General features: G+C 53.7%; 1 protein-coding gene across 1 annotated transcript in view; it reads left to right on the forward strand.

The window, feature by feature from the left end:
* The window catches only part of LOC125437766 (cytochrome P450 2J2-like), an 81017-nt gene that overhangs the window by 2241 nt on the left and 62533 nt on the right, over window positions 1–16243 (forward strand). The window contains exon 2 of the mRNA XM_048505713.1: window positions 2396–2558. Coding sequence (XP_048361670.1) covers window positions 2396–2558 — 163 coding nt within the window. The remainder of the gene's footprint in view (window positions 1–2395; window positions 2559–16243) is intronic.

The following is a 16243-nucleotide window of genomic DNA, read 5'->3' on the forward strand; positions in this document are numbered from 1 at the left end:
CGCATGCAAGCACCCACTTCCCTTTTTCTGGCCAAGCGTTGGCCAAGCGTTACTTCTCCTTTTCTGGCCAAGCGTTAAACATCCGTTCTGGTAAACACTTTGAAGCTTTCACAATGCAATTTTTCCTTAACAACTGCCCCTTTTTTTCTTGTACATTAATTTGTGAGGCTTCACCCTTCTCAATTTTCATAATCATCCCCAGTCAATACCTCATACATAGTTGATTCCTCTGTATCTAGGGAAGTGTATGTTCCCTCACTGTTTCCTTCACCGGAGGGTATCTCTAGTCTTACGGCCATGACCATTTCTGAGGATACCTGGTGATGCGTGGGCACACAATGACCGAACAATGGAAGACACTGGATGCAACAACAGATCACAATTCCTACTCCCAATATCCCAACTATGCCCATCACTACGTGAGTAATTCTCGCGTGAGTAATCAGCAATCCTGAAGACTCCTTGCTGCCAGGAGCGCAAGCCATCTAAGCCCTCGTCTGGGCAGGTGACCCCTTGGCTTGCTCCACCCCAAACCTCGTGAGGAGGTTCCACCACAGCGGGTATTTTGCCCACTGCCCCCAAGCTAAAGATCAGTCCCCCATGTGCAAACCGCCATATAACAACAATAAAGCGCATGCACTAACACAGACCAAAAAACAGGGAGAGGTGGGTGGGAAACACGCATGCTTCAGCAAATGGGGAAGTGGGGAGGCCGGGCTCAGGCTTAAATTGGCCGCCCGGCCCCACCTCCCAGGCCAAAGCCTCGCGAGCCTAGAAGAGCTCGCAAGGTAAGGGGGAGGAGGCAGCACCATGGAGGCTGTCTCTTCCCCATCAGCAATGGCAGCCGCGGTAAGTTATGGCTGTTCCTTATTGATTTGAAATGGGCCTTTAACACTATTCCTTGACAAGGGCTCTGGGGAGAGCAGCTGCGCATTATGACCGATACCATGTTTTCCTGAAAATAAGACAGTGTCTTATATTAATTTTTGCTCCCAAAGATGTGCTATGTCTTATGTTCAGGAGATATCTTATTTTTCCAGGGGATGTCTTATTGTTCTGTTCGGCGGGCATGCTTCCAAACAAAAACTTTGCTATGTCTTACTTTCAGCATATGCCTTATATTTAGGACTTCAGAAAAACCTCTACTATGTCTTATTTTCAGGGGATGTCTTATTTTCGGGGAAACAGGGTAGAAGGTTGCTGCACCCCCATCAGACTTTAGAGCATGTGTCCACTGTGATCAAGGTGGCAAGTTGACTGAATCATTCACCACTGATAATGAGATCTGATGGGATGCCTCTTGACCCCATCTTTGTTGAATATCTATATGAATGATCTTACGACTCATTTTAATGAGACTTGTTACCCAACTTGTTGGGTCAATTGCAATATTCCAGTTTTGTTCTGTGAGCCTGAAAAAGGAGGGATGGTGTAGAAACTAACTAACTAACTAACTAACTAACTAACTAACTAACTAACTAACTAACTAACTAACTAGGGGGGAAGGAAGGAAGGAAGGAAGGAAAAAAGGAAGGAAGGAAGGAAGGAAGGAAAAAAGGAAGGAAGGAAGGAAGGAAGGAAGGAAGGAAGGAAGGAAGGAAGGAAGGAACCTCCAGGGTCATGTAGTTTAATTCACAACTGCCTCTCCCCCGCCCCCCAAATCTCCAGTGACCTCTACACCAGTCCTGAAAGACAGCTAAAAAACCTTTAGGATCCCTGGCCCATCTGACCTGGAGGAAAATTCCTTCCTGACCCCAAATGTGGCAATCGCCTTGTAAAAAGGGGTCACGAGAGCCAAGCACAGACTCATTCCTTCCTGCCCTCCATCAGTGATCTGCCCAAGTTCTCAGAAAAGTTCAGTTGCAGAGATTATTCAAAAAAAATTTGGAATATTGTATTAGAAAAGGTTTGAGAACAAACTGTCAGAAATCTGAAGTAGTTGACTTGTCTAAAAAAAAGTCCTACAGTCTACTGGGGGACCTCGAAAGGTGAAGAAATCCAAGAAGTAATCAAATTTTCATATTTGGGAGTTTTGTCATCTGATTTGAAATTTGGACCATGTCAATTGCTGATAAGAAATAAAGCAAATATATGTGCTAGCAGAATATTGATTTTTTTTAATTGAGGTGGGACTTCATCACAAAAATTACATTGGTCACTTTCTATGACACTACATGTTATTGTTAAAGCAACAATTTTACATTCAGTTTTTTAAAAAGAGTCTTTCGATTATGTTGGCTGCAAGGAACGGAAGACACCTGGGAGGGAGAATGGGCAGAAAGGAAAACTTCCCACAGCAGCCAAAGAGCTGAGGAAGGAAGAGGTTAATATATCCATTTGGAATCATCTCGTTTGCTTCAGGGTAACCCTTCTCTCTTTTGGTTCCCAATGGCAGCTGGCCAAGCAATATGGAAACGTTTACACCATATGGGCAGGGAATTTGCCTGTGGTGGTTTTGTCTGGATTCAAAGCGGTGAAAGAAGGTCTGATCAACCATTCAGAATGTTTTGATGAGCGACCGGTGACTCCTTTCTTCAAAACTTTAGCAAATGAAATGGGTGAGTTCTTGTGAAACGACAAACATTTTCCTAGTTTTCTTTCCAAAGAAATCCAAGAGCAGAAATCCCTGCACTTTAGCTTCTATGTAAAGCTGAAAGAAGTGTCATCTGTAAAAGGAGGCATGGATTTTGAGGAGGCATTTGTATATGGAAATGTGGGTCATCAACTCGCAACCAATTTATGGTGACCACAGAAGCAGAGGGAGTTTGGACCATCTTTGTGAATCTTCTTGTTCCAAGTTGTCCCATAATTATCTTGACATAGATTATTAGTTTGACCATTCATATTAATCCCCAGGTACTTAACTTTATTAGTAAAAACATCCCAACCCATTTCCCCGATATCTATTATTTTTTGTTTTGTAATAATTTTTGTTTTTTGACCATTAATTTTAAATCCTGCAAAGTTCAATTTGTTCCATCAAATGTTTTATTGAAGAATTGGGATTACTTATTGCCAATCCCATATCATCTGCAAAACTTTTTATCTTGTATTCTTCTCCATCTACTTTTCGACCCACAATTTTTGGATCTGGTCTGGCCTGTGTTGCTTAAAGTTCCAAAAGCAGGATAAATAATAATGGTAAGAGTGGGCATCCTTGCCTCATTCCCTTTTCAATGTGAATTTCTTCTGTCAGAATGCCATTGATTAAAATTCTCACATTCTATCGGGTATATATTCTTTGCATCCATTCTAGAAATCTGAAAACCACTGTTCATTAGGCTTGGTGATTCGGATTCAACGAATCATCTATTCGGGCTGAATCCAGGCCCATTTGGCCGCATTCGGGTCATATCCAGCCCGAATGCATCTTCTCTGAGTCAGAGCCAATCCGAATAGAAGGTATTCGGATCGACTCGTCCATATTCGGGCTTCTGTACACATGCGGGACTTCAAAAAGAAAAGGAAAAAAAACCTCAGAGATTTCCCTTCCCAGCAACTGCAGGCAACTTGCAAAACCTGGAGATTTCCCTTCCCTGGCTCTGCTGCACTTGGCCTTCAAAAGGCCAAAGGAAATTTCCCTCTCCCCTGGCTTTCAAAATGACAGACAGGCAGAGATTTTCCCCTCCCCAGCCACCACACGCAGTTTGCAAAAGAAAAACAAATCTCAGATTTAGCTTCCATGCCTCTGCTGCACTCAGCTTGCAAGAGGAGAAACGGAGATATCCTTCTCCCCTGGTTTGCAAAAGGTCAAACAGAAAACCCAGAGATTTCCCATTCCCCAGGATTACAAAAGAATGGGTCTGGGTAAAATGAGAATCTAAACAGTTCCTCCAGAATTCATATGATTTTTGAATTGTAATGAAAAAAACAACCATGAAACTATAAAGCATGTTCTACTCTACAGGCAGCACCAAAACAAATACGCATCACATGCTCCCTGGCGCACCAGTGGCGCAAAAACCTGCCTGAAAAACATAGATGTTCAAGGATCCTCATGATTTCGGCACTGAGTCACCCCCCCCCCAACCACCATCACATCACAGCTCAAGCCCTTAGCCATATGTCTGACCAAAACAATCACACAGCACATGCTCCCTGGCGCACCAGTGGCGCAAAAACCTGCTTAAAACCAGGGATTCTCATGATTTTTGCACTAACTCACCCCAAACCACCATCACATCACAGCTCAAGCCCTTAGCCTTATGTCTGACCACAACAATCACACATCACAGGCTCCATGGTGCATCAGTGGCACAACAACCTGCTTGAAAAACAGGGATCCTCAGCGATCCCCCACCTGCGGCAACCTGTTGAATCTGTGTACACAGATTTCCACCAAGAACAATCATCCACTGTTTTGCAGACTGCCATGGTTCCAAATGTTGCATCTGAAGCACAGTTACGCTCATGAATCCTCTGGCTTTTTTAGCAAATTTGCCTTGAACTCACTGTTAAGTCTATTACCACAGATTCTACCACATGAAACACGCATCAGTGGTTTTGTTTATTTACTGGTTACTGTGGCACTCACGAAAAGGGTAAAGAGTTTGGTGTGATGTTTTGAATATGGTTTAATATAGTAAAATGCATAGTATTGTGCACAGAATTTAAAAGTGTTTCTCTTCAGCTGTATGGGATTCTTGGGGGCGGGAGTGCATGTACTTTCTCTTTGTGTATTATTATTAGTTAGTAGCAGAAAGCAAGAAGCAGAAAGAGGCTTGTAGAAAGTGTGATTGTTTGCCTGGTGTTTATAGTCTGTTATTCTGTGACTTGTTAGAAATTGCTCCTCATTCAAGAGAGGGGTTTGGAATGGATGTATTGTATGCACCCTGCTTTTTTCTTTACATTAATGAAGCAGATTCATTGAATCTCAAAGCAATTTATAAACTCCTTCCCCTTCCTCTCCCCACAAGAGACACCTTGTGAGTTGGGTGGATGGAGAGAGTTCTGAGACAACTGTGACTAGCCCAAGATTGCCCAGCAGGAATGTTGGAGACTCTTGTAGTGTAGTATTTTCCCTAGAAGTGGTTTTCCATGGGACTTGCTTGGATTCTTTCTGTTTTGCTATTGTTTTTTTTTGGGGGGGGGTCTTGCTTGGATGCTCCCTGTTTTCCCAGTTGGTTTGTTTTTTTAGGGGGGTCTTTCTTTTCCTAGTTGGTTTGGAGGGGGCTGTCTTTGTATTGCTGTGGCATACTGCAGCTGTGTGTATTGTTTGGTAGGAGATTCAGTGGCTTTAGGACTTTGTTTTTGGGGATGGTGGGGGGTGAGAGAGTTATGAGAAAAGTCGGCGAGCAGGTGGTTGCTGTGAGCTTTCTGGGCTGTGTGGCCGTGGTCTGGTGGATCTTGTTCCTAAAATTTTGCCTGCATCTGTGACTGGCATCTTCAGACCAAAGTCTGTTACACACTGTGTCCAGTGAGCAGGCTTCATGTCTAGGATCAGGGAAACAAAAGGAGCCTCTTCAAGTGTGAGTCTCCTGAAAGAAACCAGCCAGCTTGGGTAAAGTTTACGTGGGAGGGCAAATGCTGTGGGCATCCATTGGAATGTGAACCTGATGCACACAGAACTAATGCCCAACCACACAAAGTTCATCAAAGTTGGCTGGTTCTTTTCAGGAGACACATCAAGCCCCACTGAAGTCTATGGTGGGGGGAAAAGTTAAGTTTTCCCACCATAGAACTTGCTGAAGACTAAAGAGCTGTGAGATTCTGTGCTGTATTGCAGCCAATGGGGAAATTCTGGGGGAGGGCTGTGGGGTGCACATTTCTCAAGGTAAAGCCACAAAACTTTCAGAGAATCTTCAGGAGAGTCTCTTGTTGACACCAGCCATTTTTTGGTAAACTTTGCTTCAGGGGCCCTACCCTTTTGGGGGCCCATTACACTTAATCCCCTGAAGCAAAGTTTACCAAACCTGGATGGTGTCATCAAGAGACTCTCCTGAAGATTCTCTGAAAGTTTTGTGGCTTTACCTTGAGAAATGTGCATCCAGAAATGTCCCATTGGCTGCAATGGAGTGAAGTCACTGCAGAGCACAGAATCTGGGGAAATTTCTTGGGCTGCCTGTCAGGGGCACATTTTTTGAGATAGTGGCACCAGAATTTTGGGGTATCATCTTGATACTGTTCTAATGATTCTACCAAAGTTTGGTGAAGTTTGGTTTGGGGGGCCAAATGGATAGCCCCCATCTCCTGTTAGTTCCCATTGGAAACAATAGGGGATGGGGCACCCCTTTTGGGGGTCAATAATTTTGCCCCCCAAACCAAACTTCACCAAACTTGGGGAGTATCATCAGGATAGTCTATGAATGATATCCTGAAATTTTTGTAACTCTAGCTTTAAAATTGCGCTCCCTGCAGGCCAGAACGTATAAAAACACCAAAAAACACAAAAAACTTAAAACGGACCCGAATTTTTCGGATTTACCCGAATTTTCGGGCATATCCGAATCGGCTATGATTTGGATTTGGGCATACAGATCATTTTATACTCCAAAACATCCGAATCTGAATTTTACCGAATTTTTTGGGTATTGACCAACCCTACGTCATGTATTCCAGTGTTTTTAACATAAATTTCCATGAGACAGTATTGAAAGCTTTCTCTGATGGGGGGGGGGTGGGGGGGGGGGGGGGTGGGGGGGGGGGGGGGTGGGGGGGGGGGGGGGTGGGGGGGGGGGGGGGTGGGGGGGGGGGGGGGTGGGGGGGGGGGGGGGTGGGGGGGGGGGGGGGTGGGGGGGGGGGGGGGTGGGGGGGGGGGGGGGTGGGGGGGGGGGGGGGTGGGGGGGGGGGGGGGTGGGGGGGGGGGGGGGTGGGGGGGGGGGGGGGTGGGGGGGGGGGGGGGTGGGGGGGGGGGGGGGTGGGGGGGGGGGGGGGTGGGGGGGGGGGGGGGTGGGGGGGGGGGGGGGTGGGGGGGGGGGGGGGTGGGGGGGGGGGGGGGTGGGGGGGGGGGGGGGTGGGGGGGGGGGGGGGTGGGGGGGGGGGGGGGTGGGGGGGGGGGGGGGTGGGGGGGGGGGGGGGTGGGGGGGGGGGGGGGTGGGGGGGGGGGGGGGTGGGGGGGGGGGGGGGTGGGGGGGGGGGGGGGTGGGGGGGGGGGGGGGTGGGGGGGGGGGGGGGTGGGGGGGGGGGGGGGTGGGGGGGGGGGGGGGTGGGGGGGGGGGGGGGTGGGGGGGGGGGGGGGTGGGGGGGGGGGGGGGTGGGGGGGGGGGGGGGTGGGGGGGGGGGGGGGTGGGGGGGGGGGGGGGTGGGGGGGGGGGGGGGTGGGGGGGGGGGGGGGTGGGGGGGGGGGGGGGTGGGGGGGGGGGGGGGTGGGGGGGGGGGGGGGTGGGGGGGGGGGGGGGTGGGGGGGGGGGGGGGTGGGGGGGGGGGGGGGTGGGGGGGGGGGGGGGTGGGGGGGGGGGGGGGTGGGGGGGGGGGGGGGTGGGGGGGGGGGGGGGTGGGGGGGGGGGGGGGTGGGGGGGGGGGGGGGTGGGGGGGGGGGGGGGTGGGGGGGGGGGGGGGTGGGGGGGGGGGGGGGTGGGGGGGGGGGGGGGTGGGGGGGGGGGGGGGTGGGGGGGGGGGGGGGTGGGGGGGGGGGGGGGTGGGGGGGGGGGGGGGTGGGGGGGGGGGGGGGTGGGGGGGGGGGGGGGTGGGGGGGGGGGGGGGTGGGGGGGGGGGGGGGTGGGGGGGGGGGGGGGTGGGGGGGGGGGGGGGTGGGGGGGGGGGGGGGTGGGGGGGGGGGGGGGTGGGGGGGGGGGGGGGTGGGGGGGGGGGGGGGTGGGGGGGGGGGGGGGTGGGGGGGGGGGGGGGTGGGGGGGGGGGGGGGTGGGGGGGGGGGGGGGTGGGGGGGGGGGGGGGTGGGGGGGGGGGGGGGTGGGGGGGGGGGGGGGTGGGGGGGGGGGGGGGTGGGGGGGGGGGGGGGTGGGGGGGGGGGGGGGTGGGGGGGGGGGGGGGTGGGGGGGGGGGGGGGTGGGGGGGGGGGGGGGTGGGGGGGGGGGGGGGTGGGGGGGGGGGGGGGTGGGGGGGGGGGGGGGTGGGGGGGGGGGGGGGTGGGGGGGGGGGGGGGTGGGGGGGGGGGGGGGTGGGGGGGGGGGGGGGTGGGGGGGGGGGGGGGTGGGGGGGGGGGGGGGTGGGGGGGGGGGGGGGTGGGGGGGGGGGGGGGTGGGGGGGGGGGGGGGTGGGGGGGGGGGGGGGTGGGGGGGGGGGGGGGTGGGGGGGGGGGGGGGTGGGGGGGGGGGGGGGTGGGGGGGGGGGGGGGTGGGGGGGGGGGGGGGTGGGGGGGGGGGGGGGTGGGGGGGGGGGGGGGTGGGGGGGGGGGGGGGTGGGGGGGGGGGGGGGTGGGGGGGGGGGGGGGTGGGGGGGGGGGGGGGTGGGGGGGGGGGGGGGTGGGGGGGGGGGGGGGTGGGGGGGGGGGGGGGTGGGGGGGGGGGGGGGTGGGGGGGGGGGGGGGTGGGGGGGGGGGGGGGTGGGGGGGGGGGGGGGTGGGGGGGGGGGGGGGTGGGGGGGGGGGGGGGTGGGGGGGGGGGGGGGTGGGGGGGGGGGGGGGTGGGGGGGGGGGGGGGTGGGGGGGGGGGGGGGTGGGGGGGGGGGGGGGTGGGGGGGGGGGGGGGTGGGGGGGGGGGGGGGTGGGGGGGGGGGGGGGTGGGGGGGGGGGGGGGTGGGGGGGGGGGGGGGTGGGGGGGGGGGGGGGTGGGGGGGGGGGGGGGTGGGGGGGGGGGGGGGTGGGGGGGGGGGGGGGTGGGGGGGGGGGGGGGTGGGGGGGGGGGGGGGTGGGGGGGGGGGGGGGTGGGGGGGGGGGGGGGTGGGGGGGGGGGGGGGTGGGGGGGGGGGGGGGTGGGGGGGGGGGGGGGTGGGGGGGGGGGGGGGTGGGGGGGGGGGGGGGTGGGGGGGGGGGGGGGTGGGGGGGGGGGGGGGTGGGGGGGGGGGGGGGTGGGGGGGGGGGGGGGTGGGGGGGGGGGGGGGTGGGGGGGGGGGGGGGTGGGGGGGGGGGGGGGTGGGGGGGGGGGGGGGTGGGGGGGGGGGGGGGTGGGGGGGGGGGGGGGTGGGGGGGGGGGGGGGTGGGGGGGGGGGGGGGTGGGGGGGGGGGGGGGTGGGGGGGGGGGGGGGTGGGGGGGGGGGGGGGTGGGGGGGGGGGGGGGTGGGGGGGGGGGGGGGTGGGGGGGGGGGGGGGTGGGGGGGGGGGGGGGTGGGGGGGGGGGGGGGTGGGGGGGGGGGGGGGTGGGGGGGGGGGGGGGTGGGGGGGGGGGGGGGTGGGGGGGGGGGGGGGTGGGGGGGGGGGGGGGTGGGGGGGGGGGGGGGTGGGGGGGGGGGGGGGTGGGGGGGGGGGGGGGTGGGGGGGGGGGGGGGTGGGGGGGGGGGGGGGTGGGGGGGGGGGGGGGTGGGGGGGGGGGGGGGTGGGGGGGGGGGGGGGTGGGGGGGGGGGGGGGGGGGGGGGGGGGGGGGTGGGGGGGGGGGGGGGTGTGGTAGGGGGGGGGGGGGGTGGGGGGGGGGGGGTGGGGGGGGGGTGGGGGGGTGGGGGGGGGGGGGGGCGGTGGGAGAGGGGGGGGGGTGGGGGGGGGGGGGGTGGGGGGTCGGGGGGGGTTGGGAGGAGGGGGGGGTGGGGGGGGGGGGGGGGGGGAGGGGGGGTGTGGGGGGGGGGGGGGAATCCCACCTTTGGGTTAGTATACAGCTAAATAGCTAAGTACAGCTAAGGAGCATAGGTAAGTATACATAAGGAGCAGCATAAACAGGCAGACTGCCTGGAAGGTAGGGTTGCCAGCCTCCAGGTGGGGCCTGGAGATCTCCCAGAATATCAACAGATTGCCTGAACACAGATTGCCTGAACACATCCCCTGCCAGCATGGCCAATTGGATTTGTAGTCCATGAACATCTGGAGAGCCACAGGTTGCAGACCCCTGGTATAAAGCTATGTAATCAAATAACATGACCAATCTCTAATGCAATGCAGCAGGACTAGGGTTACCAACATTCAAAAAGTGCAAAAGTGCATCAGGCGTGCTATGTCAAGCAATGCAAAAAAATGGAATTGCACACACACACACAATGAAAACAGTGCACGATCATGTTGGAATAGCCTACACTGTGGCGTAGACTGCAGTCCTGTTCTCTATTAGTGTTACAAAAATGTGGCATATTTGATTGAGTAAATTATCTTTCCAAGATGGGCCCTCTTCAGAGAACGACAATGCCCATGATAAAGCTTCCTTGTTTCCCATTTTCCTTAGCTAAAGTCCACAAGGAGATAGATGATGTTTTGGGTTCCTCTCCATCATTCGAGTATCAAGATCACAAGAATCTGCCTTATACCATGGCTGTGATCCATGAGATCCTGCGGGCGCACTCTATCTTTTTCGTTGGCCTCCCCAGACAATGTATAATGGATGTGAACCTGCTTGGCTTTTTCATTCCAAAGGTAAGGACAGATGTTCCCAACCTGCCTGTGCTTGTCGGCATCTTTGGAATCCTGACACCAGGTGCATCCTAAAAATGGCTATCACGAGAGGTGAAACCAACCAAAATTATTATTATTATTATTATTATTATTATTATTATTATTATTATTATTATTATTATTATCATTATCATCATCATCATCATCATCATCATCATCATCATCATCATCATCATCATCATCATCATCATCATTATCATTATCATTATCATTATCATTATCATTATCATTATCATTATTATTATTATTATTATTATTATTATTATTATTATTATTATTATTATTATTATTATTATTATTATTATTATTATTATTATTATTATTATTATTATTATTTATTCCACTTTTATACCGCCCTCCCCCAGAGGGCTCAGGGCGGTTTACAACATAAATACATACCAGTGGATAAACAGAATAAAATGCTAAAATTTATACCAGTTAAAATGCAGCGCTCCACGTTCATAAATATTTAAAACAGATGGTGTTCAACCTTTAACTCCTCTAACTCTGAGAGGGGGAACAGCGGATCTCAGTTGTTAATGGGCACCTATCAGCAGCCAGCCTCCCCAAAAGCCCGGCGGAATAACTCGGTCTTACAGGCCCTGCGGAATTCATTTAGGTCCCGCAGGGCCTGGACAGCTGGCGGAAGAGCATTCCACCAGGCAGGGGCCAGGGCCGTAAAAGCCCTGGCCCTAGTGGAGGCCAGCCGCATCATAGAGGGGGCGGGGACCTCCAGTAAATTGGCCTCTGCCGAGCGCAGAGACCGACGTGGGACATATGGGGCCAGACGGTCCCTGAGGTACGAAGGTCCCAGACCGCGTAAGGCCTTAAAGGTTAACACCAGTACCTTGAAGACGATTCGGAATTCAACTGGGAGCCAGTGCAAACGGTGCAACACGGGCGTGATGTGATCTCTGGAGGCACATGTCAAGGAGTGAGGTTATACACAATTCTAACAGTAACTTTTCGACATTTCAAAAAGAAGCTCTGTTTAACAGGATGTCTTTGAAACTATTTGCGTGCATAGACACAACTTACCTTCAAATGCATAGTGAGGATCTTTGTGCTCTGGTGGCTGCATCTGCTAAAGCGAGGTTTCAAAAAAATCTGCACTCCCATCAAATTTCCAATGGCCAATCAGAAATCCTGCTTGGAAGAAGCTCCACCTGACTCTAACCATTGTCTTAAACAACCCGGGGGGGGGGGGGAGAAGAAGAAGTGTTGGTGAAGACCAGGACACCCACAGGCATCATGCTGGGGACTCCTAATAGAGAAGATTGTTATAGCTGTGGAATTCAGCCATTTATTGAAGAAAATATGGGTTTTGAGGTCTAGAATATGGAAATATCACTGGGATGGTGAGGAACATATATAAAATGTATTTTCCCATGTGGCTGCTGATTCAACTGTTCTTCCTTGCAGGGGACTTACATTATATTGGATATAGATTCTGTTCTTCTTGATCCCAAGATATGGGAGGCCCCCACAGAGTTCTATCCAAATCATTTTTTGGACAAAGAGGGACGTTTTGTGGAGAGAGAACAGCTCTTGGCATTTGGTGCAGGTAGTGTGTTTTGTTTTTGCTTTGCTTCCTAGTCCCATCCGACTTATAGAGACCTCTGGTGGAATTTTCAGGGCAAGAGACATTCAGAGGCGGTTTGCCATTGCCTGCCTCCACTTCATGACCCTGGATTATCTTGGATGTTTCGTATCCAAATATTTACCTGGCTCAACCCTGCTTAGCTTCTGAGACCTGATGAGATCAGTTTAGTGTGGGCTACAGAGATGTGCAAATCTTAATTACAAAGATTAACACTGAGGTTCACAATTTGTTTTCATGGATTAAGTCTTGTTAGTTCCGCTTTAGCCGAATGCCCACACCAAGTGGAAACTGCCAATTAGGACTAATAAAAGGAAACACTTCTTCACGCAACGTGTGATTGGTGTTTGGAATATGCTGCCACAGGAGGTGGTGATGGCCACTAACCTGGATAGCTTTAAAAGGGGCTTGGACAGATTTATGGAGGAGAAGTCGATCTATGGCTACCAATCTTGATCCTCTTTGATCTGAGGTTGCAAATGCCTTAGCAGACCAGGTGCTCGGGAGCAACAGCCACAGAAGGCCATTGCTTTCACATCCTGCATGTGAGCTCCCAAGGCGAATTCGGTGGGCCACCGCGCAGGGTATATGAGAGCCACCGAGGGACTCTGGTCTGATCCAGCTGGCTTGTTCTTATGTTCTTATGTTCTTACATGGAATTGTTTAACTGGGGAGTGCAAAACTGGATACCACGTGCAAAACTATGACTCCGTTTTGTGGCCTCTTTTTTCCTGGTCCCTTCCAATGCTGTTACAGAAAACTGAGGGAAATTAAAGTAAATTTAACAGAGCTGTCTTTGGAATACAGAGTTAGGCTGTATCTTTTAGAAAACTGTCCTGCCCAAGTGCTCTATGCTGGGCTATGCTGGTTTTCTCATTCACCTGCTCCTTTGAGAGCTGCCGCAATTCAACACTGCAGCTGAGGATAAATAAACATATTCTGATTGTCCAGCAGAAGAAAATGGAAAGAACAATTTGCTTCTTCCCCCTCCTTTTCCATCCCTGTTCGTATGTTCTTTTGTGACCCATTTTTCTCATCTCCATAGTAGGTTGTGCTAGGTCTTGGACCAGTAGTCCATAATTGGACTCTGGAAGTAGGTACAGTAGTGCTTATTGAGTTGGCATCAAACACTCATCACCAGGAAGCCAGGTCTAAGGACTCTGACTTCTACAGTCATATGTATCTCTCTCGTTGCCCCTTGATTCATCCCCTCCCTTTCCCCCCAGAGAATGTGTGAAAGAGAGAGGTGCAAAAGAATTTGTTTTGAAGCTGAGCATCCCAAGGTCGGGACATAGATAGCCTCCTGCCCAGCTCCCCCCCTCCCACGAGTTCCATTGCTTCCACCTCCCCCCGGGGTGTCAGGCAGGTTCAGCCTAGTTATCTCCATACGTAAGTGCAGAGACAGATCAAACAGGAGAGACATTACCAGAGGTGGGATCCAGCAGGTTCTCACAGGTTCCCGAGAGTAGGTTACTAATTATTTGTGTGTGCCGAGACGGGGTTACTAATTGGTGATTTTGCCATGTGATTTTGGTTTCAGCAGCGCCTTCTTCCTCTCAGCAGCAGCACGCAGACCAGAAGCAGTTCAGCAGAAGGTACCGCCGCAGCGTAAGTGTTCAGCCTCCGCCTGCGTGCGCTCGCTTCCTGTCTAAGGACCGGCGCGAGCTGCTGCATCCTCGCCACAGCCAGCCCTTAGCGTCGCCTCCCACCCCAGAATGCCTGCCCACGCCCCCGTTGTGCCCCGCCCAGCCCCATTGGTGCTATGCCACAGTTTGAATCCCACCACCATGGGAACCTGTTACTAAAATTTTTGGATCCCACCACTGGACATTACCATATCACAGTTTCAGTTACAGTGAAGGAGACAGTCCTGCTCCAATGGATACAACATTCCCTTGCCCAGGTGTCACTCCCAGCACCTTGTTCCTTGCATTTGTTTGATGCCAGAAAGGAGCAAGCGCCTTCCTGACAGGTTGCTACTATTATTGACCCGTGGCATATCTGCTAAAGTTAGAATTGAAACATTGGCTGTAGCTTGAGAGAGGGAGGTAGAGATCATCTTTGATCCGAACTCTGTTCTACTGCTTATTCCAGTAGTTATACTTGCTATTGCAAAATGGCGTATGTAGATTTTGTCCGTTATATTATATAAGCATCCTGGCTACCAATCTTGATCCTCCTTGATCTCAGATTGTAAATGCCTTAGCAGACCAGGTGCTCAGGAGCAGCAGCCACAGAAGGCCATTGCTTTCACATCCTGCGTGTGAGCTCCCAAAGGCACCTGGTGGGCCACTTCGAGTAGCAGAGTGCTGGACTAGATGGACTCTGGTCTGATCCAGCAGGCTAGTTCTTACGTTCTTATGTTCTCCTAGCAAGTGGGGTAGTGTTGATCTTTTGATTGCATCCAAATGCATTACAGTTGTTAGTGACTATGGGCAAAAGCCAACCATTACACCAAGTCCCATGGGGCAGAGTCATATGGTGCAGAACTGCAGTCAAGTCTCCGCTCATAACCTGAGTTGAATCCAGAAGGGTTTCAGATAGTCATCTCAAGAAGAAAAAGAAGAGTTTGGATTTATACCCCACTTTGCTCAACTGCAAGGAGTCACAAAGTGGGTTACAAATGCCTTCCCTTCCTGTCCCCACAACAGACAACTTGTGAGGTCGGCGGGGCTGAGAGATGTCCGAGAAAATTGTGACTAGCTGGAGGTCACCCAGCAGCCTTCGTTTAGAGGAGTGGGGAATCAAATCCAGTTCTCCAGATTGGAGTCCGCTGCTCTTAACCACTACACCATGTTGACTCAGGACCTTTCCCCACTTACCTTAAGCCCCGTGCTACTTGAGGAGAGTAGCACGGGGTCCCCCGGCATTCCCCATGACAGGGGTGGCGACAGCGCAGCCGCCCCGACGCTGCCGCTGTCGCACCCCCTCAGCGCGCGGCATCCCAGGCGCTCTTGCAAAGGGCGCCCTTTGATGACCCCGTGCAGAGCGTGGGGGCGTGGGGACCTGGGATGCCACGCTCTGAGAGCAGCACGCAGCATAGGGGGGATCAGGGTGAGTGGGGAAATGCCCTCAGTGTTCCATCCTTCCAAGGCTGGCAAAACGAGTACCCAGCTTGTTGGGGATAAAGTGTAGACAACTGGGGGAATGCAATGGCAAACCACCCCATCAACAGTCTGCCTTGTAAACATCATGATTTGAAATCGCCCCACGGATTAGTAATTCTCTGGTGTTTGCCCGGGGACTGACTGTACCTTTTTACAAAGATACCAATCCAGACATCCAAACAGAGTGAATTGTTTGGGCCGGTGGAAACATATTGTGGATACCAACCCAAATTCTCCTCTCACAGTCAGTAATAGTTGGTGACTGAAGAAAGGCACATTGAAGAATAGGCGGAACAGATATCACTGACTTACTGTCTGGTCCTATTTCCTTTGCAGGGCCCCGTGTGTGTATTGGGAAGCAACTGGCAAGGATTGAACTCTTCGTCTTCTTCACCAGCCTATTGAGGCGGTTCACTTTCCAGCTCCCAGAGGGAGTGAAAGAAAACAACAAAGGGTATTCGGGTGGGTTTTTAAAAACTGCCCCTCTCTATAAGTTTTGTGCTGTTCCTCGCTACACTGCAGCATAGCCAATGCAAATAGTTTTAATTGCTTCAGCTTTGTTTTAACTTTTATCATTGACAATTCATGGTTTGTACCACAGTCATTTCCTGGTCTTGTTTTGGCATCTTCTGCTTCTGATGATGTAATCTGTTTGATTCCTGTATTGTTCGTCCAGTAATGCTGGTTGCCAGAAAGCTGTGTTTGCCATGAACAAGTTGCTATCTCCAGAGAATTCTATTTAACACCGCTAGCCCAAATCTTCCGACACTATTTGAGTCTTCCTTGCTTTTTTTTACTTTTACATTCCAGTCAGCTATGATTATCAGCACATTTTGTTTAGCTGTGTTATCAATTTCTTCCTGGACATGAAAATTGCCAGTTTCTTCCTCATCAGCATCTGAGGTTATATTGACAAGTTTTCCATGAAAGGTTATATTGACAGGTTTTCCATGAAGTCTGATTGGTAGCCTCTGACTGTGAAGAAACAGGGTTTTCCAAACCACCTGAGTAACTTAATTCCACTCTCCCAAATCTGGGACCATGAATAAGTCCCCTTCTGGTAGTTCAACTTAGGTTGGGTTTGGACTCCCACATATGCAGTAGAACAC

This window comes from Sphaerodactylus townsendi, linkage group LG08 (assembly GCF_021028975.2).
Source record: "Sphaerodactylus townsendi isolate TG3544 linkage group LG08, MPM_Stown_v2.3, whole genome shotgun sequence".
In the NCBI taxonomy this organism is placed as follows: domain Eukaryota; kingdom Metazoa; phylum Chordata; class Lepidosauria; order Squamata; family Sphaerodactylidae; genus Sphaerodactylus; species Sphaerodactylus townsendi.